The sequence below is a fragment of the Natator depressus genome, chromosome 1 (genome assembly GCF_965152275.1).
Source record: "Natator depressus isolate rNatDep1 chromosome 1, rNatDep2.hap1, whole genome shotgun sequence".
NCBI classification, from domain to species: domain Eukaryota; kingdom Metazoa; phylum Chordata; order Testudines; family Cheloniidae; genus Natator; species Natator depressus.
This window is the reverse complement of record NC_134234.1, coordinates 246,878,446-246,905,330: the sequence shown is the minus strand read 5'-3', so window position 1 is coordinate 246,905,330 and position 26,885 is coordinate 246,878,446. Positions and strand designations below refer to the sequence as shown.

At 44.2% G+C, this 26,885-nt stretch overlaps 1 protein-coding gene across 5 annotated transcripts in view; it reads left to right on the top strand.

The window, feature by feature from the left end:
* The first annotated feature begins 8,727 nt into the window (after positions 1-8,727).
* KIAA1549 (KIAA1549 ortholog) overlaps positions 8,728-26,885 on the top strand; it is a 204,651-nt gene continuing 186,493 nt past the window's right edge. For all 5 annotated transcript variants that reach the window (XM_074940410.1, XM_074940403.1, XM_074940388.1 and 2 more), the window contains exon 1: positions 8,728-9,027. In XM_074940410.1, the coding sequence (XP_074796511.1) occupies positions 8,751-9,027 (277 nt within the window). In that variant the 5' untranslated portion in view covers positions 8,728-8,750. The remainder of the gene's footprint in view (positions 9,028-26,885) is intronic.

The following is a 26,885-nucleotide window of genomic DNA, read 5'->3' as shown; positions in this document are numbered from 1 at the left end:
ATGGTGCATCATAGGACATATGGTCTGACTAAGAAGCTCAGCCTATAGACGAGGACCCAAACTACAACTCCCGTGAGGAACCTTGGCAGCATTTCTGAAACAAACTATTTCAATTTTTGGCCAAACTATTTTGGTACTCAAATTTTTACCCCCAAAATTGAAATTTTCTACAGAAAAAACCCTCATTTTCTTACCAGCTCTAGGGGTTAATTTTAGTTCTTCTGAGGTCTTCTTCAGAGATAGATAATACATTCCTTTCAGCATAATAAAATGCAACAGTCCCATTGTTTGTACAGATCATGAGATACGTACAGTTCTTAACTGAAACTCCACAATAGGTTAAGTACTTTATCAGGCTCAGACTGAAGTCAACAGAAAGATTCCCATTAACTTCAACAGGACCTGGCTCATGTCCTTGGGCATCTGAAATCCCAGATGCAGAAGAATTCATCACAGGATGTGTTTGGGAGACTGACTCCTAGACGAGTGATTGGTTTGGAACAGCATTCTGATTAGAGATGGGCTGAATCTGAAAAATTTAGATCTGGATTTCAACTCCCTCCTTCTGCAAAGTTTGGGCTTGTTCATGCCTTGGGTTCCAGTGCGCCCATTATCCCTATTCTAAAACTTGAATCCAGGTTTGGATTATAATCCCCATTTTGCCCCCAGACAGTGTTTGAGTGTACAGATCCAGGATTCTGGTTCAGGGTCATCTCTAATTCTGCGTGATGACTCCTGCATTAGTTTAACGTATAGGTTCAAGAATTAACAACCTGTATGAATGGTGCACTTGTGTTTGCACCATGACCATACAGACGAAGAGTAGAAGAGTGGAGGCTTTCAGTCATTAAATATAAAACTAATGGGAAAAATACAAGGTTGAGGTCAAGCTTGGTAAACTTGTCTGTTACTTACCTCTGACATGCAGGTGCCCAGGTTTTCTCTCACTTTATGAGCTAGCAAGGGCTCAGTAATGTACAGGTGGCAGGAGGGAGGGATTCTCATAGCTCTTGGAGGATCTTGCCCCATCCAGAGTGAAAAGTCATACACTGCAAAGAATCCTGCATGGATGCCTGTAAGCATATATGGGCTAGATAGAAGACCAAAACAGCATTCAAATGGCACACGTGTAAAGTCAAATAATAGGTATGTAGGCTATGACAAACAGTTGTAACTAAAGGATTGTGCACATTGTGGCTGGACTGTCCCTTTAAAGCCCAGCCACGCACTGGGGAAGGGGTGCAGACATAGACGGACTGCAGCGGGAGTCAGCCAGGAATCCTCCTGGGGCATCAGGAAAGTGCATATTGGAGTGGAAGTCCCCCTACCCTTTCAAAAGGCAGCACATGTGCCAGGTTAGGACTGCTTCCTAACTTTATTTGGGGGACAACTAGCACAGTGCTGCCACCTCTCATGAGTTTTGTGATATATGCTGTTTTTTCTGAAAGTCCCAGATCCTAGAATCATGTGACTCTGAGAGAATCTGAGCTTTCATTTAAGAAAAATTAAGTTTCTAGCCCTCATGAACTTGGAGAAAAGCTGGAAAACATGAACCCTAAAGGCTCAAAAACCAGATGTTAAATAAAAAAGAGCCCACATTTATTATTTTTAAGCACGTCTCAATATTTTTTAAGACTTGGGATTGGCAATACTGCTGGCATCACCACAGTGCTAGCCTTGTGCATTGCCTGCACTCCAAAGCCACACTGGGTATGTCTACACTGCAACTGGGAGGTGTGATTCCCAGCACCGTAAACAAACTTGCGCTAGCTCAGCTTAATTTAGCATGCTAAAAATCACAGGGTGTATGCTGCAGCATGGGCAGGGGCTAAGGCTAGCCATCCGAGTACAAGCCTGCCTGACATCCTGGGTCCAAGTTTGGGCAGTTAGCCTGAGACTGTACCAGTTCTGTGCTGGAGCATAGCTATAGCCACTGTGGCTGGCCCCTACACAGGTGCATAAAAGTGGGAAAATGCTCCCTCTGCCTTTTCTCCTCCCTCCCCTTATGTACCCAAGCAGGGCCAGCCACACTCTGGTCTTAGATATGCAGCACAAGAGACATTTATAGATGCAATTATGGTGCAAGTGGATTTGGGTCGTTACCACAAAAATTCAACAGAAAACCTATCTAAAATACATGTACTGCAGGCCTATGATGCTAAATTGGATTTCTTCAGTGTGCCTCTGGCTGCAGACAATAAAAACAGCTTGTGTGGTGAAAGACGGTGGAAAAATAACTGGGGAAAGGGTTTCATGTTACAATAACAGCATTTTCTCTCATGTGCAGACTTTAGATTATAATCTGAAAGTGAGGCAGCCCAGAGAATTAGGATGTAGGTAATGGGGACTCAATTTAACAATGTTTTGCATTAGTATAATTACATAAAATTGGGCTATTAGTATAATTTTTGCAAATCGTAACACCACAAAATGAAGTAAAATATTTCCAGTGAATAAAATACAATGAATGTTTTTAAAAGGATGCAGAGTTGGTCTAAGCTTTGAGACCTCTAAACACTAGTTGCATGGAGAACATTTATTAAAAATATGGAACCGTGTCCATATACTATTTTGAGAAATTCTGACCCTGAATTGGTGACTCAAATGGAATTTAAAAGTGAAACTTTTTCAGAAACAATAACCAAATAGAATTTAGTGCCTAAAATGTAGTTTTCACTGAGAGGGACATTAATTAACATGTCCTTTACCTGACCTTAATTGTATGTTGTGTAAAATATCACTGAAAAGAATCAGAGGGGAAAAGCCTTTTTGTTCAGAGAATGCAGCTGCTCATTTCAGTAAACCTTCTAGCTAGGACTTTGAATGTCAGCAGAAGTTGCACCTGGTGCCTTCTTAACTATTCACATGGGACAGGCTTATTCTCTTTTGTGACTCCCCCATGGCCCAGCTGAAAAATCTCTGTAATAAGGGACTGTATCAGCCCCTCCCTTATTACCTTGCAGTTGCAAATGTGGCTCAGCCAGACTACTCCAGGCAACTCAGAAACAGCAGTTGAAAATACAGATCCCTACTGGATGAGAGTTTTAGAGCTGGCTTGTGTGCACACCATTCTAGCTTTTAAAACAGGTAAGTCTCAAGCTCTTAGATCCACTTACATTAACGATTAACATGCCTAGGCCCTGATCCTGCAAATGCCTACTTGTGTTGTCCCAAACAAGCAGGACTGAGAATAGATGCACTTTGTTATGCTTTCATTGCACTCAGAGGCTTGCTATATGAAAGGGGTCACCAGTACAAAAGTTTGAGAACCACTAGTCTAGAGAGACTGAGGATAATGTAAGACCTGGAGTAGGGCTCTCCATCCAGAATACTGGGGAAACAACCCAGGGAGAACCTGTGAGGGAGAGCTTGTAAGGAGACCTAGAGATAAGCAGGATGGAAGGATTCTGGGGAGGGGGAAGTGAGTGACCATGGGCAATGGGAGCATGGATGGTTTGGGATGGGAACTGAGTGCTAATGTCCTGTTTTGGGGCCTGGAGTGGGGCAGCTGCTAAAAGCAGTCCTGGAGAGGGCTGTGGCTGGGAAAAGCAGTGAGACCCTGAGTTTGTAGCTGACCACAGGTGTGGACAGCTCAGTCAGGGTCCAGCTGGCCCTGATAAGAGGGTTGTGGGCCAGAAGCTGTAGAAGTCTTATTCTAGGCCTGGAGTGGGAATGGTTATCTGCCTGAGAGCAAGGTACCTGAAGTAGAGCAATGCTGGGGAAGGGTAAGAGGAGCTGGGGAGATCTGGGATTCAACCTGGGCACTGGCTGTTTGGGAAATCATAATTCCCTCCACACAGTGGAAAAAAAAATTCATTGAAAAATTGAATCTCTCATTTTTTTTGACATTTTCAATGAAAACCTGAAGTTTCTTTTGCTGAAAACTGAAAGTTCATGACCGTTTCCATTTTGTTGAAAAACCATTTTCTGTTGTAAAGACGTTTTGATGAAAAGTTTTTTCATCTAGTTTTTTTGGTGACCTTGAAGATGGCGAGTTCTTTAAGCTATTACCTATCCTTTCACCCATCCAGTTCCTTCATTAACATTTATTTTGGTGGGAGGGAGAAATGTATGTTGGGAGACCATCCTTTTATGAGCCCTAAGCTCCCAGATACTCCCTATGAAGCTATTCACTACAGAATTTGTTGTATGCTGGGGGTGGGATATGTGCAAAAGCAAGACCCATATCAACCACAATCAATACTGAGTAATTACTTTTTGTTTCTGCAGCATCTTGGTTTGCTAACTCCAGAAGCAACACTTAGGTGGGTTCTGGGCTACTTGTCTCTCCTGCTCCTTCCAATCGGGAAATCAGATGCTGTGGTAACAGCTGCTGTTGCTACAAAAGAAAAACCCTGTTCAAAGTAGCAGGTTAATATAATAACTCAGCTTTTCTCTGGGCAAAGGGGATCTAAGTTCGTTAGAAAGTGTCATTTCTAGGCCACTTAAGTAGTCTTTTCATTCCAAGTTACTAAACCAGGGGGAAAATAGACATGTTATGAAAGTGACCCAGCAGAATTAGCCAAAAAACCCTTTCCTCTTTACAAAATAAGTCCATATATTCCCCAAACTAGTTTCCCAATAAGCCACCCTCATCCTCAGCTTCCATTACTAAACTTTCAAGCTTTCAACCTCGTGGTCCTAATTTTGATCTCACACTATTGTAAATCTGAAATACCTGTGCTGAAATGAATGTTATACTTGTTTACGACAAGTCAAATCAGAACTAGGCTCTGAGTTTGAATCTCTTCTGTGATGTCATAAATGATGTTCATAGGTTTCTACTCTTAGACTAGGCCTTGGGCTACTGTACCTTGCACTCATCTGAATGGATCTTCCCTTCAGGAGCTGTGACCAATGGTAAGTACTGTGACCCAGGTAGCTTTCTCCAAATAAAATATTGTTTTTCTGCACTAGGAACAAAGCATAGAATAAGAGAGAGGATTTGAAAACATTAAAGGCCTGTATGCATGTTTATCTTACCTACAGGCTTGCCATGCCATCCCTTGGCAGAGACCCTAGGCAGGTCCCTCATTAGTCCAGAACCCAGACCTCTGGGATGTGTGTCTGTAAGAACCACTTCTTACCAGCAACTCCACACAACCCCTCTCCTTCAAGAATGTCACTTGACTCCCCCTAACCCCCAGCCCTTTTGTCTTAGGTTTCCAGCTCTCTGGTTCTTCTTTGTTTACAAACTGCTCCACTGAGCTCAATGGGGGTCAGAAGCAGGACATCAGAATGAATGATGGCATAGCCACCCATTTACCTACACCTGAGGGGCAATCTGATGCTACTGTCTTTTTTTCCAATGTACAGCCAACCCCTGCTTGAATTAATGACTCATATCCATAGAGTACCTCCTTTACAAAAGTCAGGCAGACAGACAGAACATATAATATTCATACATTATTACAGGACACCAAGTTGCCTTATCATCCATGTATACTGAGAAACTGAAAATAATTCTATACATGTTTAGCAAAGTCACCAACTATTATATGGAAGAGAATAGAGATCAAACTACCAGAGAGTTCTTCACAGTCTGCTTTGCTCTTAACTATCTTGAGCAGTTTAGTATCCTCTGCAAACTCTGCCACCTCACTGTTTACCGCTTTCTCCAGATCATTTATGAATCGTTTGAATAGGATTGGCCCTAGGACTGACCTTTGAGGAACACCACTAGTTACCCCTCTCCATTCTGAAAATTTACATTTTATTCCTACCCTTTGAGAACTGGTTAAAAGACAGGGAACAATCCATGAAAGGATCTTCCCTCTTATCCCATGACAACTTAATTTACTTAAGAGCCTTTGGTGAGGGACCTTGTCAAAGCTTTCTGGAAATTTAAGTACACTATGTCCACTGAATCCCCCTTGCCCACATGTTTGTTTGACCTCAAAGAACTCTAATAGATCAGGAAGACATGATCTTCCTTTACAGAAACCATGTTGACTTCTGCGCAATAATTTATGTTCTATGTGTCTGACTATTGTTTCAACTAACTTGCCCAGTACTGACGTTCGACTTACTGGTCTGCAATTGCCAGGATCACCTCTAGAGCCCTTCTTAAATATTGGCGTTACATTAGCTATTGGGTACAGTAAGCAAGATAATTAGAAGACCAAAATTCTTTCTTTTATTTTCTAGCAGGATTTCCCCACCCCATCCACCAAACCATGTTGAACGTAATAAATGAGTGTGGCAGGTTTCCTGGGGGTAGTAATGTTTCTCTATCACTGAATTCTGGGTGTTTACTCAAAATTCTGAGCTTCCAGGCTTCAAGTGTCTTTGCAACAGTACCACTTGGGAAACTTCTACCCATACAGTGTCAACTATTGGAAAATAACATTAGGAAATCCCCTGATACATTGTTAACCTGTTTAATTGTGGTTGTGCAGCTGAAACAAGGCGAGGCAGCTCAGTGTTCCAACATGATCTCTTTTAGACAGATGTATTTGCTCTGTGACTATACTGAGATTATTGTTGGACTCCTGTTATCAGAAGCTGTGGTGAAATGGCCTTTTTAATTTTGTTAGCGAGAGTAAGGTACTGTGTTCTTGGGAGTTTCTCACGGTTTTCCTTACAAGGGCAGAGTTAATGTTGTGTGGGTGTCCTGTCAGACAAATGTAAGCTTTAAAGATGCATAGTCAATGCAGTCAACCTGTGGAACTCCTTGCCAGAGGATGTTGTGAAGGCCAAGACTATAACCGGGTTCAAAAAAGAACTAGATAAATTTGAGGAGGATAGGTCCATCAATGGCTATTAGCCAGGATGGGCTGGGATGGTGTCCCTAGCCTCTGTTTGCCAGAAGCTGGGAATGAACAACAGGGGATGGATCACTTGATGACTACCTGTTGTTCATTCCCTCTGGGGCACCTGGCATTGGCCACTGTTGGGAAAACAGGATATTGGGCTAGATGTACCTTTTGGTCTGACCCAGTATGGCCATTCTTATGATGGTTTTCCTCCATGTTTGATGTTTATAATTTCAATTCTAAAATTCTGTATGGGATGTAGATATGGCTGTACAGGACAGTAGAATGACTTTCACTCAACATTCCCTGCTTTTTGACATTTGGGTTGAGGGATTTAAGCTCTTACTTTTGGGAAGAGTATGATGCCCACAAGGCATGGTTGTGGGACTGCAACTACTAACTCCACCACCAAAAAGTATTTTGTGTTTTCTGAATATGAATCCTTCTGGTGCGGTCAAGACACCATTTAAGGGATGAACAAGGCTTCACCATCCCTGTCTATCCCCGTGTCCGTTGGAACAACTACGGCCACATCTACACTGCAGACACTTTCATGGTCACCTAATCTGACCTCCTGCAGGCCACAGAACCTCACCCATCCACTCTCTAACCTCTAGTTCTCCAATCATGATTCAAAGACATCACAGAATAGCAGAGTTGGAAGGGAGCTCAAAAGGTCATCTAGTCCAATCCACTGCCCAATCCCTAATTTTTGGCCCAGTTCCCTAAATGGCCCCCTCAAGGATTGTACTCACAACCCTGGGTTTAGCAGGCCAATGCACAAACCACTGAGCTATCCCTCCCCTATTCTTCCATCACAGTAGCTGATCCACCTCTCTGAGAGTCAGGGGCTAGACTGATGGAAGAACTCCTCCGCCGACCTAGCCCTGCCTACACCAGGGGTTTAGGTCAACGGAACCACCCTCGAGTAACGCCGTAGCCAGAAGCAGTTGCAGCTGAAGTGGGTTTTTTTACCCATGGATGCTCATGCTCAAATAAATCTGTTAGTTTTTAAGGTGCCATTGGACTCCTCACTGTTTTTTGTAGTAGCCAGAGCAACCTACTTTTCTGGCATAGCCCAGGCCCACCCCCCTCATGTTTCTGGAAGTTAACTTCTTCTTTCGAGGACAGGCTGGCAGCCTAATACCCTAGCCCCGCCTGGAGGGCCAGACAGCTGCTTCTCACCTCCCACCCCTTAGAGCCGAGTGGGAGCTCCACTGGGGCCACCTGCCTCCCTCCCCGCCCACGCTGTGAAGGGGCAGCGCTCCTTGCGCAGCGCCTGAACAATTCCAAAGGCGACAGCAACAGGAGACGAAGCTTGGCGACGTCAGAGGCCTCCTCCTCCGGCCCCGCCCCTGCACACCTCCCTCCCCCCACCCCCCCAATGTGGGCCTTGACCCGCCCCCTGCGCGCGCCAGGCTGCCCGGGCCGGTGGTGCGCGGGGTCCCTGGCTGCCTCTGCGTGGTGCCCGCGCGCGGGGAGCCGGGGCGCGAGCCGGGCCCGGCGCAGAACGCGGGCGGGCACGCGCGCGCTCCTCCTCCTCCCTCTCACGCGGGCACGCAGGTGCCGGGCCGCCCCGCTCCGCTCCGCTCCCCGCCTCCGGGCCGGCCCCCGGCGGGATCTCGGCGCGTCTCCGGGAGGAGCTGGGGCCCGCCGCGGCGGCTGGGACAGAGCAGTCGCCGCCGCCGCCGCCGCCCCGACCCACGTGAGGAGCCGAGACGGGCCATCAGCAGCAGGAGCCAGGGAGCCTCGCTGCAGCGGCTGGCACCGGGAGCTCCGGCCGGCAGGAGGAGCCCCTCTGCCCTCGGGGCGATTGCTGCCCCGCTGCTCCGAGCGCTCGCCGCCTGCGCCCGGGGCTGTCGTGCTACCCCCCTTCTCCTTCCCCTTGTGAGACTCCCCCTCCCCCCCCGCCTCGCCCTCCACCGCCCCTGCGCCGGGCAGCTGCCCCGGTTACCTTGGGGGGGCGGGGGCAGGGGGCGCTGCAGCCCCCGCCCCATGCACGTGAGCCCTGCGGGGTGGATGTGCCGAGGAGGAGCCGCCGGCTCAGCCCAGCCCTGGCTTTCGGGGGATGCCCAGCGGGGCAGCGATGACTTGAGGCTGCGCTTTGCCATGGATGGGATGACATGCTTCATGGTTGCTTTGGTGACGCTGGTGTGCTGGTGCCCGGGTCAGCCTGGGTGCGCCGCCCGCCGCCCGGCCCTGCGAACGGGTCTCCCGGTGCTGCTGCCTCTGCTGCTGTCCGTGCCGGGCTTCCTGGGCTCCCCGATGGCAGGTGAGGAAACAAAAGGGAGCAGAGGCCCCATCCGTGGGCTCCTCTGCCGTGCACAGAGCAATGCTGTGCCGGGTTGCCTTGCCCGTAGTTGCAGGTGTGGTCCCTACGGGTAGTGCTGTACGGAGGCTTCTTTGTACTGAGGACTCATGGCAAAATTTGCCAGGGCTCTAATTTGTTCTGTGCTATGTACCAAAGGCCTCTGTGAGGTTGGTTGTTCTAGGCTATTTTGTGACGGATACTTCACTTTAAAAAAACATTTTATAGCATTACTGCAAGCACTTTTGGGATACAGGTTTGTTCCCCTCTCCCGGAGATGACAGTGGTTATGTTAAAGGTGTAAGAGGGGGGAGAAACAGTATCTAACTACACTTGAATATGGTCATTCCTGTTCTTCTGTGCCAAAACCCTCGTGCCTTGTGTACTGGGAAGACTGAAAGCAAGTGATTGTAAAAAAGCTCCGTACAGGGAATTTCAAAATATTTTTTGGAGATTTAAAAAGAGAACGTGCTCCCCAAAAGGTTTTTTGGAAAACATTTTTTTTTTAATGTTAAGGTATAATTTCTTAAAATGAGCAGACAGCCTTATTTAAAGCAAGGTAGCTGAGTGACTGCCTATCAGCATAGAATTGAGGATGTAATTCATATGGAGTGGTGTCAGTTTCCCCCCATCCTTCTAAATCTGTCTGGTAATCGGGTGTTTCGGTCTTCTATGATGTCATCTGAACGCTGATGTGCTCTTGGAGTCCATGCAGTGAATACATTTCCCACAACTTGCATGCTTCTGGAGGGATTGTTGGGCAGTCTGTACATGCGTGTTGTTGTTATGGTTGTGTTTTTTAACAAAAGATACTTGGATATCCTGAATAGTATTGGCACTTGGAAATGTCACAACATCAATTTGTAATAGCATTTGCAGGATTCCAGATGTATTGTTTTGTTTTCTGTATGGAACCACAAAGTGCTGAAATTAGAAAACCTTGTCTAGTATGCAACTATTTTTAAAACAAAAAATGTAAACCTAGCAGTGAGATGACAACTGTCTGAAATTGATTACTGTTCATACTTTATATGGAAAGTTAATATTTTGTCAATGCTTAAATGCGGTTTAAATGAAACTAATGTAGTTGTTAAATTATATTACAAAGACGTGTCATACACACAAACTTCTTATTGTATCACTTGTCAGTAGACACTTGTGCCTGCTCAACAGATGACATTTCATAAAACAGACACCTTGTGTTGATGTATGCTTTAAATAAAAATCTTAACTTTGATTTCAATAAAACACCTTCTTAGGTGATAATAATAGCATAATAAACAGTAAGACTTGCCTTAACCAACCACACAATGGACCAGCCAAAGTTTGACATTTAGGAAAGGCTGACTTTCTTTTAATGAAGGATTAGCAAAATTGAAGTAGCAATGACTGATGTATTTGTAAGTGTTGGATATATTTTAAAAAAACCTTTACAGATGGGAGGGTTACCCGTTTTTTGGTGATTCTCTGTGCATTTTACAGTGTATATCTTCATTTATTAATACTTCATATTGTGGTATTGCATGTTTAAGGTCTGATCCAACTCCTTTTGCAGCTGGTGGGGGATTTTCCACTTATTTTAAACAGTTGGTTGGACTGCTATGAAGGTTGAAAATCTCCAGTAAATTTCAGAGATGCTATATGTAGAATAGAGTTTAGGTATGATGTCTTTAGGGAGGTGTCAAAGCTTGCTTTCTTCTAAAGGATAGTAAAAATATTTTTAGCTCCTTATGACTTTAGACAGTAAGTGGAGTGTGACTTTTGTTTTAATTAGCAGCCTTTAATTGCAATGTCTCGGGGCCTCTGGACATAATATTTGTGGTGCTGTTTTTATAATTAAACCAGTGTCTAGCCAGTGGAAGCTAATACTCAGAGGAAATATGGCTCATTCATTGTGATGATTTTAATGTTAAAAGGGTTGGGGGTATTAACAAAAATAAAGTTAGTCTGAAGTGCTTTATAAAAGACCAATACAGGAATCTGTCAATGATATCTTATCCTTGTTCCCTATCCTAATCTTTGGTTTTGGTTTCACTAAAGAGTGCATGAAAACAAGAGAGGTGGTCATATGCCCCTATTAATATGCAGTAAACTTTGAGTATTCTCTTAGAATTGCCTGACATGTAACACTGCTTCAGCATCTCTTATTGGGTACAAAGTCTTCTGATGGTCAGTGACATTCATTCTTTAATAGTTGAAGAGCCACTAAAACAAATGTACCACATAAACTGTACAAGAAGCTTATTACAAGATAATGAAATAACTGTTCTTTAGAGCAACTTGCTTGCAGTTGAAGTATCAAAGTGTAGATTACTTTTTCTTAATTTACTTTCTGCAAAATTCTGACTTCTGAAAACCAGGAAATAGAGAGTTATGGTAAATGCTCACCCGACCTTAACTCTGCCCTCTTTGAGCAATACCCTATACCACACATACTTGCTCTCCTTTTCAGTACAACACACAGATGCTACCTGCATCTGGTTTACACTCTAACACTGAGCCTATTCCCCCTGACAAAATACCACACTTGTAAAATTTAACAGCCACTTCACGCTCTTTTACAGCCCCATCACAACTGCACATAGGATACCACTTAAACCTATATCATTCTCTAGCTATCATTAAAGCAGTCTGTGGTTTAATATCCCACCTAACTAATGACAATATCCATGGCAAGAAGATCCCAGGGCCCTGCTATTGACCCAGACTGCACAAATTCTATGTTGACATGATGCAGACTGGAACCTCAAAATACACATGCACCTCTTTTCTTTGATTCCCACACATTGGGGTCCTTAGGCCCAGATCTCTTCATGTCACAGTTTTGGCAATCCTCCTCAAACTAATCCCCAGATTTCCTCATATCACAAATGCACTTCCATTAACCTGCCCCAACTATTGCTTCCGCCATTCAGTTCAGCTACATTTAACACCCTGAATGCAGCTGGAGTGCATGCAGATAATTCCCGGTGGCTATTGCCAGGTCTAGGGGGCAGAGTTAATGTGGTTATGTGTACCATAACTCTGCATTTCCAGGTTTTCAGAAGTTTGAGTTTTGCTGAACTCAGTGTTCTGGAAGGGCACGAGCTATCAGTAAGAACCCTTAATTCTGTGTTTAGGGAGGCTTTTTGGCCATTTAATTATTACAAAAGTTAGGGATTAACTTTTCTCCATGAAGTGGGGAGAAGTCCTAACGGATCCTGTGCACTCGGGTAGCAGATTAGCAAAGAAGCAAACTTAGACCCAAACTTTAGTCATCTGTATTTCAGAGTTCCCTTTCTCTGGAGGCTCCAGTATATTTGAGGTGCTAAACAGCAGAAATTGGGACACTTGAATGAAACATGTTCAAATGCTCACTTTTTTTTTTTTTTTTTTTTTTTTTTAAAAGAGAAATGAGGGGTCAAGAGGGCCCAAGTTTAAAGCTGTTAGGTGCCTATTAATGTACATCTGAAAATAATATAAACGTGCAGATCATCTCATAGAAGGGCATAATTTAGAAATAATGACACTTTCTATTGCTCGTGCTCAGTATGCTGCAATTTTCAATGTTTACAGCTGTTTTAGAAATCAGACTTTCATGGATGGTGCTCTTGATTGAGGACTAGTTGCTTGCTAAATTAAAAAGGTAAGCTGTTGAGAGGGTGTGTGTGTGTGTGTGTGTGTGTTTTGTAGCAGAAAAAGGGGTGGTCCCATCCCCCCCCAAAAAGCCTGAAGATAGTTTTGAGAATTTCAAAACAAAAGATTTTGTAGAACAGCAGACTAACTTACTATACTGTAAGTTCTGATCTTACAGTATAGCAAGATGATATTTTTGGCCTCTATTTACTGGGATGTAAATGTTTCCAAGGAGAACGGGGTGGCTGAGTGGTTGAAACACTCTCTCCTTTTGTGTTTCTGACTATGGCTTAAACTTTTTGATTGTAAATGAAATGAGTTTTGTGTGTGCAGCTTCCCATAGGCAGCACTCTAAATCTCACAACGATCGCACGTGGTTTGGCACAACTTGGCCGTGTCTGGAGACCAAAATGGAGCATTTATTGAGGCGGTCCCTGTAGGCTTGAGATAAGAATATTGGTGGGGCAAAAAGGGAAGCTTGCATGTCAGCTGCCCTTGCTTCCAGTTACTTAACTTTCCCAAGTGCACATACCCGGTACTCATTTTAAATCTGGAATTAATGTTGCATCAGGGAAGCTCATGTGTTATAGCTGGGATAGAAGTCATGCGGCACAAGAAGACATAAAAATCCTGTTCCCTGTCAGAAGTCTGGTTTGAAAATGTTTTCAATTAAAAGCTGACAGTGACCTTATATCCTGTCCTTATGCTGAAAGATGGAAACAGATTTGGGCTGTCAGCCATGGACTTCCAATTCTGCAAAGACGTAATATCTTCCATTCTTAAAGAACAAAAAAAAAAGTTTTCTTTGTCTTTCCAGCATGCATGTGCTTTTTATAGTAACACAGTAAAAACTTATTTAAAGGCATATCAACTTAATTGCACTTCTATCAGAAAATGTTTGACCTAAGATTATTATAACTGAAAGAGGCTAGAGAATATTTTGTTTAAAGCTGTCACTGGTCATAGAGAGGTAATATTCAGTCCTGGGTCACGGGCAATGTGGCTTTTGGGATGAGGGAGGTGGAGAAACTCATATGGAGTGAAAAGGAAAACATACCAGGATTTCTTTTAAAAATGGCAGTTGTTTGAAGTCTTCTGTGGGTTTGGACTAAATCCTGGTGAACCTGGATTAGTGGACAGAGGGCAGGTGAAAGAAAATCAGAGGTGCCTGTTAAATACAGTTTATCACACACAATCACCAACCACCAAAAAGTGCTGTACATATATTTTAAAATGGTTTTGAGCAATCCTGTAGTTATGAACTACTACATTTGTCTGATGGGAGGAAATAAAATTAAGGTAAGGAGCTTCACCTTCTAGCTTTCAAGAGATTATAAATGGCTAAAAACCCCAAGAGTTTTGAAGGAACTCAAATGTGAAATTGCTGAACTACTAACTGTGGTATGTAACCTATCATTTAAATCAGTTACTGTACCTGATGACTGGATGATACCTAACGTGACAACATTTTTTTAGAAAGGCTCCAGAGCTGATCCTGGTAATTACAGATTGGTAAGCCTAACTTCAGTATAGGGTTGCCAGGTGTCTGGTTTTTGACCAGAATGCCCAGTTGAAAAGGGACCCTGGTGGCTCCAGTCAGCACTGGTGACCGGGCCATTAAAAGTCTGGTCGGCGGCGCAGCAGGGCTAAGGCAGGCTCCCTGCCTGCCGTGGCTCCGCGTGGCTCCCAGAAGCAGGGACATGTCCCCCTCCGCCTAGGAGCTGGAGTGGGCAGCCGGGGGCTCCATGCACTCGCACTGCCCCTGCCCCAAGCATCAGCTGTGCAGCTCTCACTGGCTGGGAACCACAGCCAGTGGGAGCTGCAGGGGCGGTGCCTGCGGACGGGACAGCGCATTGAGCTGCCTGGCTGCGCCTCCCTATAGGAGCCGGAGGAGGGACATGCTGTTGCTTCCAGAAGCTGCCAGAGGCCTGCACCCCTGACCCCTTCCCATGCCCCAACCCCCTTCCCCAGCCCTGATCCTCCTCCTGCACTCTGAATCCCACAGCTCCAGCCCAGAGCACCCTCCTACAGCCCAATCCCCTCATACCCACCACAGAGCCCGCACCCCCAGCTGGAGAACTCACACCCTGTACTCAAACCCTCTGCCACAGCCCAGCGCCCCCTCCTGCACCCCAAATCCCTTATCCAGAGCCCTCACCTCCTCCAGTGTCCCAACCACCAGCCCCAGGCCTGATTTTCCTTTCTGCCCTCCAAACCCCTCAGTCCCAGCCTGGAGCACCCTCCTACACCCCAAACCTCTCATCCCTGGCCCTACCCCAGAGCCCACACCTCCAAGCTGGAACCCTCACCCCCCTCCTACACCCCAACCCCCTGAGCCAGCCTGGTGAATATGAGTGAGTGAGGGTGGAGAGAGCAAGCGGCCAAGAGACGGGGAATGGAGTGAGAAGGGGCTGGGTAGAGGTACCATGGTGAATTGGAAAAGGCTCAGAAAAGGGGCAACAAAAATGATGAGGGGTATGGAACGGTTTCCATATGAGGAGAGATTAATTAGCCTGGGACTTTTCAGCTTGGAAAAGAGACGACGAAGGGGGGGGATATGACAGAGGTCTATAAAATCATGACTGGTATGGAGAAAGTAAATAAGGGACTGTTGTTTACTCCTCATAACACACGAACTAGGGGGTCACCAAATGAAATTTATAGGCAGCAGGCTTAAAACAAAAGGAAGTATTTCTTCACACAATGCACAGTCAACCTGTGGAACTCCCTGCCAGAGGATGTTGTGAAGGCCAAGACCATAACAGGGTTCAAAAAAGAATTAGATAAGTTCATGGAGGATAGCCATCCATTGATGGACCTATTAGCCAGGAAGGGCAGGGATGGTGTCTCTAGCCTCTGTTGCCAGAAGGTGGGAGTGGGTGACAGGGAATTGATCACTTGATGATCTCTTCATTCCTTCTGGGGGCACCTGGCCTTTGCCACGGTTGGAAGACAGGATACTGGGCTAGATAGACCTTTGGTCTGACCCAGTATGGCCCTACTTATGTTCTTATGGGTAATATCTACACTTAAAATGCTTCAATGGCAGTAGTGCAGCTGCACTGCTATAGAGCTACAGTGTAGGTGCTACAGCAATGGAAGGAGTTCTCCCATCACTGTAGTTAATCCACCTCTCAAAGAAGCAGTAGCTAGGTCAACGGAAGAATTCTTCCATCAATCTAATGCTATGTACATTGGGGATTATTTGGCATGGCTACGTCTCTCGGGGGTGCAGATTTTTTTTTTCCCCGCACCCTCTGAGAGATGTAGCTATGCCAATGTAAGTTTTTGTTGTAGACCAGCCCTAACTGTTCTTGTTCAGGTATGCATGGGGCCATCTGCAGAGTCATGCAATTGGTCCTCTGCTGCAAGGCCCAAAATTCTTGTGCATGGTGCTCAGACAAGGATTTGGATCCTTCCCTCCCATATGGTGGTGTAATTCCAGGTTGCCTCAAGCAGAGGCCTTTCTTGGGCTTTAAAGGGGCACAAAATGTTATGTGGTGAGGGAGAAGACGACGTACAAGGGAGGTATGGGGATAGTGGATGGGATACTTCCGATTAAGTTTTGCTATCTGGGGAGTGTTAAAGATATTCTTACGAGACTAGGAAGAGCAAACACCACTTTTGGAATGCTGAACAATATTTGGTCAAACAGGTCTCCCCACCAAACAAAAGGTCAGGTTATTCCATGTGATTGTACTGAGCACGCTAGTGTATGGAGAAGAGACTTGGCCGATGACAATGGCTAACGAACAGGTTGGAGGCTTCCCATCACAGATGGCTGAGGATGACGTACGTTGAATGGAAAGACAAAATAACAAATGGGGAGAGTCAGAAAATATGATCAAAGAAAGAAGGCTCCGGTTGCTGGGACGTGTACACCAAATGGAAGATGGGAGCCATGTTAAGTAAGCATTGTGGGAGGAAAGTGAAAATGAGAGAGGCCAGGGAAGAACTTCCAGATGACAGTGACAGATATTGAATGTGCTGCCATCAGCGGGGAAGAAGAACTACAACTAGTGAAAAGAAAAGGAGGACTTGTGGCACCTTATGCTCAAATAAATTTGTTTGTCTCTAAGCTTTCGTGAGCTACAGCTCACTTCATTGGATGCATACAGTGGAAAATACAGTAGGGGAATTTTATATACACAGAGAACATGAAACAATGGGTGTTACCATACACACTGTAATGAGAGTGATCAGGTAAGGTGAGCTATTACCAGCAGGAGAGAAAAAAAAAAACCTTTTGTAGTGATGATCAAGGTGGGCCATTTCCAGCAGTTGACAAGAACATGTGAGGAACAGTAGGGGGAAAAATAAACATGGGGAAATAGTTTTATTTTGTGTAATGACACATCCACTCCCAGTCTTTATTCAAGCCTAATTTAATGGTGTCCCGTTTGCAAATTAATTCCAATTCAGCAATCTCTCGTTGGAGTCTGTTTTTGAAGTCTTTTTGTTTTAGGTCTGTAATCGAGTGACCAGAGAGATTGAAGTGTTCTCTGACTGGTTTTTGAATGGTCTAATTCTTGATGTCTGATTTGGGTCCATTTATTCTTTTACATAGAGACTGTCCAGTTTGGCCAATGTACATGGCAGAAGGGCATTGCTGGCACACGATGGCATATATCACATTGGTAGATATGCAGGTGAACGAGCCTCTGATAGTGTGGCTGATGTGATTAGGCCCTATGATGGTGTCTCCTGAATAGATACGTGGACACAGTTGGCAACGGGCTTTGTTGCAAGGATAGGTTCCTGGGTTAGTAGTGAGCGACCATAATCAATGGGGGAACTGGACCGATCAATACATCGTCAGCACAGGCAGAACTAAGGTCTAAGGCAGGGGTCTCAAACATGCGACGGGGTTCTTCCCTGCAGCCCACCAAGCTCCCCGCAGTCCCCCTCTCCCCCCGTCCCCTCCTCAGCGCGTCGTGTCCCCAGCCTACCTCCAGGCCAGGGGTGGGCAAACTACGGCCCCTCGGGGCTTTGGATCCGGCCCGTGGATTTGCCAACCCCGCGGTGCTGAGGGCCCCGCGCCACTCCGGGAAACGGCAGGCACCACTTCCCTGCGGCCCCAGGGGAGGGGAAGCAGAGAACTCTGTGAGCTGTTCTTGCCTGTGGCTACCTCCCCTGAAGCTCCCATTGGCCACGCTTCCCCGTTCCCGGCCAATGGGAGCTTCGGGGGAGGTACCCACAGACAAGAACAGCTCACAGGGTTCTTTGCTCCCCCTCTCCCTGGAGCCGCAGGGAAGCCGTGCCCGCCGCTTCCCGGAGCAGAGTGGCCTGGCATGGGGCCAGGGCAGGCAGGGAGCCTACCCTGGCCCCGGTGCGTGCCCCTGACACCCTGGAGCCGCTCTAGGTAAGCGGCGCCGGGCCGGAACCTGAATCCCTCCTGTACCCTGCACCCCAACTCCCTGCCCTGAGCCCCTTGCCTGCACCCCAACCCCCTGCCATACCCTCCACTCCCTCTTGCACTGCAGCCCCCTGCCCTGAGCCCCCTGCCATACCCTGCACCCCTCCTGCATCCCAACCCCCTGACCTGAGCCCCCTGCTGCACCCCGTGGGCAGGAGGGGGGTGGGGGGATGCGGCCCTCGGGCCAACGTACAAATCCTCATGTGGCCCTCCTGGTGATTCAAGTTTAAGACCCCTGGCCTAAGGTAAGGTGTGGGGTGGGAAACCTTTCAGTCAGAGCCATGATTAAAGGAAGAGACCTCTTAATTATTCAGAAAAATGTAGGTATTCCTGCCTATTTCTCAGTCCTAGTAAACATCAAGGTAACTTTGGTGGAGCCTCTGTGACCTGGCATCTCCTACAACTGTAGGTTTGAAAACATCTGAATCAGCCCAGAAAACTTAAAAGAATAACATGGCTGTGTTTGTTTTTTAAAACTGTAAGGGTGGAATCCTGGCCGTATTGAAGTCTATGGCAAAACTCTCATTATCTTTAATGGGGCTGTGCAAGAGAGTTTATAGTCAATGTTCACCATCCTCCATCTTCTACTCAAAACACTGGAAAGTTTATTAAAACTAGAACAGAAATATCAGTTCAGGTTTTAACACTTATTGATGCTAGTTGTTTCTGGCAAAGGGATATCCAGTACCAGTAAATCCAACCAGGCTGGGTGTGTCTGAGTAATTTCATATATTTTATTTTGTGTGCATTGTGTGATTCAGAGTTCCTGTTCACAAGTTTTATTTTGGGAAAGAAACATTTTTGTTAGATAAGCATGCAGAGATTTTTTTAGCATTATTTATGTGCAAGTAGAGCAAATGAAACAGTAGTTACCAGATTTTTCATAAAGTGTTTTCAGTAATTGTTTTAGGTTCAGTGGTAATTTTAGTTGGCCTAGCGTAACCCCCCTTGTAATGATGTAAGCTCAAATAGAGTTACTTGATAGAAAACAGGCTCTTCATATAACTTGCATCATTTTTTTTAAACAAACTCTTTGCACAGTATTCCTTATTGATTTATATTCTGAATAATTTAAGTAAAATTCAGGTCTCTGTATAACTGGCTCTTAAAAGCAAACCAGGTGGTTACTTCAAACAAGTAAATACTAGAGTTTTGTGTGTGTGCATATTACAGAATGTATTGTTTTCTGACTTCAGAAATGCATGGTATTAGATTTAAAGTTGAGATATTAAGCTTAGTCTCCCTTCCTCAAATTGGTGCTTCACACACTTTTGTTTCTCTGGAGTGTGTGGAATATTAAAACATCTCTACGTGTGTGAATGTTCAAACATAGGGGAAGATCTAACAAACACAACCTCCACAAACATTGTTTCTCAGCTGTCAGTCTGTGACCTAAAATGTAGTAGTAAAATTTCTGCTTTGTTTTTCCTCTCCATCTATTTTCTTCCCTTCTATCTTGTGGGATTTTTTTTTAACACTTTTTCATTTCTCTTCCTTCTTTTGTGTGTGTCCTCTGCTCCCTTTTCCTTTACTGTATGCTGTCCTCCCCTCTGTCCTGCTTCAGCTGCTATACTGGAGTGAAACTGGCAGGAGCCTGGTCAATTTCATGCTTCCTCTTCCTGGATCACAGAAATGCTATGTACACAGAAGGATAGGATTCCAGTCTTGTCAGTTTTACACTAGTCACAGCTTTTCCGGGCCCTACATGATAAGAATGAAACTGTCTAGGCTTGGGTCAGTTTCTTTGGGAATACTGTGGTCCCACAGGGGAATTTTGGAAAGGAGAGGAAGAGCAAATGCAGGTTATCTGCAGTTCCTTGCCAAACTTAAACTTTTCCCCTTCTCATCGTTAACTGCAAGTCAGTTTGTTAAGGAAAAACTACATATAAATTTGTCGAAATAATCTTTGCTATTGGTAAATGTTATACGAGCAATAGCTCACCCCAATTCTCTGGAACTCCTTTTTTTTCTTTTCTTTTTAAAATCAAGTCAACTACTAGTGGATTTTTTTTTTAATAGAGACAAAATTTAAACTGACACTGTATGAAATGACAGTTCTGTGGCATCCAGTTAACTAAACTGAGTTGTAAAGTAGCCTGTATCAGGTAGTATGAAATGATATTTTGAGTAGTTTTCTGTGACCTCCAAAAGATGTTGCCATCCAAACTAAGGGTTTTTTCTTTGTTTTGTTGGTTTTTTTGGGGGGGTAGGGGGAGCACTAAATGGAAATTGAAAGCACTCAGTACCTTGTATGATCAAGACCTACAATATATGACCAGTTGAAAAATCTATTTGTCAGTACTGGGGATGAAATTTTCTCTAGTGAGCAGAGCGCCTAAGCCATCAACTTCTGCAAAATGTAAGGTTTCATTTAAAAAGAACAACCACTACCAAACTTTTGGTAACCTTTTATGACACTGAAATAAACCTGAATGTGGAGTTGGTCTTTAGGGCTGCTGGCATTTTTCCCATCAGCCATAGAGTGAAACTAACAATGCTGTGGTCTATTTTGTTGTGATTCCAAACCCAGTGGGCAGCAGTGAAACTGACAAACTATAAACAGCTGAGGTGAACTCACCTGTGATTAGGAAAGCTGAACTGAAGCAGGCAATGGACTTACTCACCAGGGAGAAAATGTAGGTTTTTTCTGAGTTGATTCCTGTCTGTACAGCTGCTTGCAGTAAAGAGTAGTATTTTAGTAGGGGGGGAAACTGAACAGATATGTCTCTGTACATAGAAGGCACAGATCTGTGAAGTAAGCAGGTACTATTCTTATGTAGTAACTTCTCTGAGTAGAATGGCACTTACCTCACAGGAGTGCTGGGAATTAGGTAAATCTTCTTACCCCATTAATTTTAGCTTTGGAAGAATCAGATGGGGAGAGGAAATCTCCAAAAGAGGAGGAGGAGGAAAAAAAAAAGAGAGAAACTGGAGAAATCATGCCAGAAATCCTGAGCTATGGCAGGTTTTGCATTCTGCCTCAAGTTTGAGACCGTGAACTGTTCCAGTTATTATATATTGATACTATACTAAGATACAAAAATAATTCAACAGGTAAGACTTCCCATTTTGTTTGATCACCCTAATATGACTCTAATTAGACCTCAAATTTGACAAGCAAAGCTACCCACTCTGAGAAATAATTCAGTCTCTGGGGTCAGGCCATAATTTTCTCTTCAGCAAAGATTGTCAAACAGCAGTGAATTTTATGAAAATGTTGTGTCATATAGGGCATTGTTCTACCAAAATCATACTACAGTCGAGTCTTGTTTAAAACTACGTAGTAAACTGGGGGAAAATTATTCCACTACAGTTCCTAGCATCTGTTGAGGTGGAACAGTCTCCTTTGTGATGGCTCTAATTATGATTGGACTATCACATGAGTTTAAGACCTGTGCAAGTAATGTTACCAATTCCAAAGCAACTCTGGGAGTCAGTACAAAAACAGTGAAGACACTGTCAGTATTGCCAGATTCAGCAGTAGAATACTTGCAAGGAAAGAAGAGACCTTGCCAAAATAGGCTTTTGCTGAAATGCATGGTCTTTCTGTCATGTTTCTTTACTCTGGTTTAAAAGACTCAGGCCACTGCTTTGTGTTTTGGATCATTAACTTTGATTACTGAGGATTTGTACTGTCATTAACGATATAAACAGGAAAATCTCCAGCAAATGTGTGCTTCAGTATATAACCTTAATCATATGTTCCATTCAGGTTTGGGTTTTTATCCACACTGATATGAGAGAGAGTAATCTATTTTCTGTTTGATATTAAGTTGAAGGTTAATATTTGTTACTTTTCTCTCTAGGCTGCTGTTTAGTCAGGCAGAGGTGCTAATGTAGTGGTCTCAGTGAGGTACTGTGATAAGTGATCTTGCCAGACCCTGACTTTAGCGCTAATTATGGCTGGTTTATGTAAAGTACTTTTGGAGCTGACTGGTAAGGTTTTTAATGTTCTTGTATCTGTCACTTCAAATGCAGAATCTTGTTAAAAAAGATTGGCTCAAGACTTTTATTTAAATACAGTACCATATAAATCTAAACTTGCTGATGTACCCCCGGGCGCAGCCTGGAACTGAGGTACCACTGAGCCCTCTGACTCACCAGCCTGGGTTCTCTCTCTCACTGTGCTGCTGTGACAAACTCCAGACCGCTTCTGGTCCTACACTTCCACCAGCATTCACACAGGCAGGGACACATCCAGCTGCAGTTACTACATGAACCACCAATGGAGAGGCTATAGCCAAAATACCTAGGACCCCAGAGCTGTACTGTCCTGCTCAGGTCAATAACCTGACCAGTATGAATCATTACCCAGTTCGCTCCTCCCTCAATGTGGAGAGGAATATGCACAACAAGCCTGTGTTAACCAAGCTGAGATTTTCCCAAACACTTCACACAAAAACACACTGGTTAAGATAAAACCTAAAACAAGTTTATGAACTACAGAAATATGGATTTTAAGTGATAGCAAACAGATCAAAGCAGATTACCTAGCAAATAAACAAAAACGGAAACTAAGCCTAATATACTAGATAGATAGGATCTGAATTAGCAATATCTCACCCTGACTGATGATACAAGCAGGCTTACAGATTCCTGAGGCAGAAGCTTCATCTGCTTTGCAGCCTGGGTGTCCCACTCCCCTGTTCCAAGTCCTTTGTTTTCCAGAGGTTCTTTTGGGTATTGAGTTGTGGGGGAGTGAAGACAAAGCATGATGTCATCCCCCAGCTTCCATAGTTTCTCAATATGGTGGGAACCCTTTGTTCTGAGCTAAGGTCCCAGCCTAGTGTGTAGAAAAATATGGGTACCAAAATGGAGGAGTGTCATGTGGTCTGGTCACATGCCCTTGCATGACTTGCTGAGTCATAGCAGCCGTTATTCATAGGCTGTCTGAAGCATTCCCAGATGAGGACATACCTATTTCATGGTGGTCCATTGTCTTTGCCGATGGACCATTAGCACTGTCTAGCTTCTTCATTGTTGTACCTGAAAGGCTAGTTGTGGGTTTTTCTAACTTCAACATTTTTCAGTAACACATACATAAAAAAACTTCGTAACTTCACATACAATTATAGCACCTACAATCCAATGAGATATTAATGTTCAGCAGATCAAGACTTTTAGAATGATACCTCACAAGGCATACTTTGTACAAACTATATCATAATTATATGGCAGCGGTGAATATGGGGGTGCCAGGGTGTTGCTTTGCAGCACAGTGTCACAGTGGTAAAAGACTTTCCTTGCTACTGCTGCTCCCTGAGATGTGAGGAACAGGAATGAATTACAAACATCTATTATGGCTGGTCTAGGTATACTTGGTCCTGCCTAGTGCAGGGGGCAAGACTAGGTGATCCTTTGAGGTCCCTTGCAGCCCTACACTTCTGTTGTTCTGTGAACCTGAAGTGATACCAGACCAGGGGTTCTCAATCTTTTTTTCTTCTGAGGCCCCTCTCGATATGCTATTTAAAAACTCCAGGGCACAGTGGGGGTGGCCCTCAGGGCAGGGGCCTTGGGCATAGGCATAGTTTGACTTCTGTTTGGGGGGTAGGGGCTCGTGGGGCTTGAGCCACCTCTACATTGTGGGGTCCAGGGAGGGAGCGCCACCTCCACTCCCTGACTCACCTCAGCAGGCCACCCAGCCTGTCTGGGTTGGGGGGTGGAGGGGTACCAAAAATTATAACTCAAATGTGGGGGTCTTAGCTCAAAAAGTTTGAAAACAGCTTAGGATGCAGGGAGGGTGTAGCTAGGGGCTGTGTGCGGGCAGGGGAGTAGCCCAGGGTGCAGGAAAGGCATAGGGAGAGGGGTATTAGGGGCTGTGTGCTGGGAGGACTCCCCTGCAATCCCTGTTTGTGGAGGGGTCTGCCAGCCATGGAGCTGGGTCTCTCAACCCGGGTGGCTCTTACCGGCTGCCTCTGTGGGAGCAAAGGGGGCTGGGAGCTGAGGAGTAGCTTCCACCTGGAGCACCAGCAGGAGAGGAAGGAACACTGTCTGCTCCATAGCATCAACCAGAAAAGCAGCTGCCCCGCACTGCATGGCTCTGGCTTCCCGCCTCCGGCCTGATCAGGGGGCGGCGAGAGGAGATGGGGAGGGGACTCGGGAGAGGTGTGGAGATGTCCCTGGGACTGCCATGATCTTGCGTTGCAGTGTAGGGGGGCAGTGCCCCCCATGTCCCCAACTCTGCCCATGGGCTCAAGGCTTCTGCCCCACAGGGAGCATCAAGGCTCCAAGATTCAGCCCTGCGCCTCCTGGCTTCAGCCCCTTGCGGAGCACCGAGACTCGGGGCTTCAGCCCCGCAGCCCCCTTGAAAGGACTTGCGAGCTCGCAGGGGGCTGCGGATCCCTGGTTGAGAACCGCTGTACAAGATGACAGCATTGTCTTGATAACTGGCAGGCGGATGCCCTTGATGAAGGTTGGGGCCAGTACCAGGGCTGGCTACTTGAAATGTTTGCTCCTTCCTGATACCATCACTTCCCTCCTGAATTAAGCCTGAGCCGTGTATGTTGTATCTAGGTGCCGGTCTTTCAGGTAGAGTGATATCTGTATGATAACTGCATCTGCTTATCACATTTAAGGCTAAATGTCGTCATTTTGGTGGGATTTGAACTTGAGGTATCTCATGACTGCTGGTAGACGCTTAATGTACAAGGGATATGAATGATATCTGGTTAAATGCATGGATCTTACTCTTCTTTAAAATAAATTTCAGTTCATTGTATTAATACTCCAGCAAAACAATGTACTACTTGGGTGTTTAAAATCATGCAGACTTGAATTTTTTGCTTTAGAACACCTTGCAAGGTGTGCAAGAATTTTGTCATGTTCTCCCTAAGGTGTAAAGACAGCATGAATTTAAAAAAAAAATCTGTTTTCTTATTGTTTGTTTCTGTTATTTCTTAGAATTGCAAATGTAATTTGACTAATGAGAAACAGAACGAGAGAATTTTTTATCAACTTGTAATAGAACTGGTTAAATCAGGAGGAAAAAAAGTCAGCCTTAACATACTAGACTGTCTTAACATACTAGACAGTTAGTGGACCATGGTTTGAATCTTGGCATTGCAGCTGGATAAAGAATTGCAAGCATATTTAGTGGTGGATATTGAGATTTTAGGTCTATAAGACCTAGACAAAGGAGTTGTTGTTTTGTAAAAATGCTTCTGGAGGAAGGATAGAAACAGTGATTAATTTACATGAGTTGATAGAGCAAATCTACTTGTGGTGTGATCAGCACTAAATATCAGTAATGTTTGAGGCTTCACTTTTGGGGAATTTAAATATTAATCTGTTAAATAGTATTTTTGATAGCTAAACCAAAATTCAAAAAAGCAAGGCATTAAATGATTTGCTTGATAAACTTTTTTCAAACACAATTTTTTGTTGAAAAATGATCTTTTTAAAAATTTTTTCTTGACAAATTAACATTATCAACCCTTTTTGTTTTAATGAAAAATTGTGACATTTTAAGTTGTGACAATTGTTATAAAAGCTGTTGAGAAATTTTCTCATTTACTAAAACCCAAGCTTTTGGTAGAGAAAAAGCTTGAATTAAAAAAAAAAAGGGGGGGGGGTGGCAAAAAACCAAACCCTGGTTCTGCTTTGAACTCTTAAAAGTGAAAACAACTTCAAATTATTTCATAAAACTGTATTTTTGACCAGTTTCTAGGAACCAGCTATTTAATACTTGAGGTAAACTATTTTTAATCCTAAAATGTAGCATTAAGATATGTAAATATCCTAGAATGAAGCAAACTACATTTTTTTGATACTTTAGCAATACTATATATGTCCCTGTACTAGTTTAGTATTTCACAGGTATTTAGTATTTCATATTTTGCAACGTACACTCTGCAACTGTTTGCCATATTAGATGATGCAATGACTTTTTTGTCATAAAATATTTTCAGATTATCACATAGTATATTGCAGGATACAATTCAGGGAATTGAAATGTGATTCTGAAATTTAATATGTACTAAGTGTGTCACAGATGATGTTTTGCCTGGCCTTTCAAGTGAGACTTGAATTGACTTTCTCAGCTGCAGGGACATCACTGGGAGTTGGTTACAGTGTGTTTTTATGGGAGCCAAGTCATTGGAAGAATACTCTAACAAGGTGCATGCTGTGATTTAAGCATTCACTTTAGATTTAAAAAAAAACCCCACAAACAAACCCTAATTAGACTCAATTAAAAAATGGTATTTCAGTGTAGCCACTAGTACAGCATGCCTGCTCTTCCTTTATTCATTAATATGTATAAACAAAGAAGCCAAACATCAGGTTACGTAACTTCTGGATGGTTATCAATAACAGTTGCTTGTTTTTTTAATTGGTGCTTCCTAACAATCAATCATTTGATCCACAGTTGTGTCTGAAGTTACCCAAACTGAAATACATGAACTGGGTAAGATACAGCTATCTCCCTGACTCTTATAGAAAAATCATTTAAAAAATGTTAATATATAGCAGCCTATGGAACTCCTGCCTGGAAGCTGTAGGAAAAATGATGACCCAGAACCTAATAATAATGCTCTTTTTGGAACAGCTATTATGCTTCTCTTGAAATAAATGGCAAAACATCCACTGACTCAGATGGAAGCAGGATTGAGCCCTCTGTCTCTCCCTGGGCTTGGGAGATTAGATATAAATAAAGAGTTTTAGTGATGGAGAGTGTTGGTCTGTGTGATAGCTGGCTTGGAGATAACTTGTGGAAAAATAAATCAAGATAGTTGTTTCTCTGTCTCTGCAAAAACCACCATGTGGAGTACAACAACTGGAAGAGTAACATCCA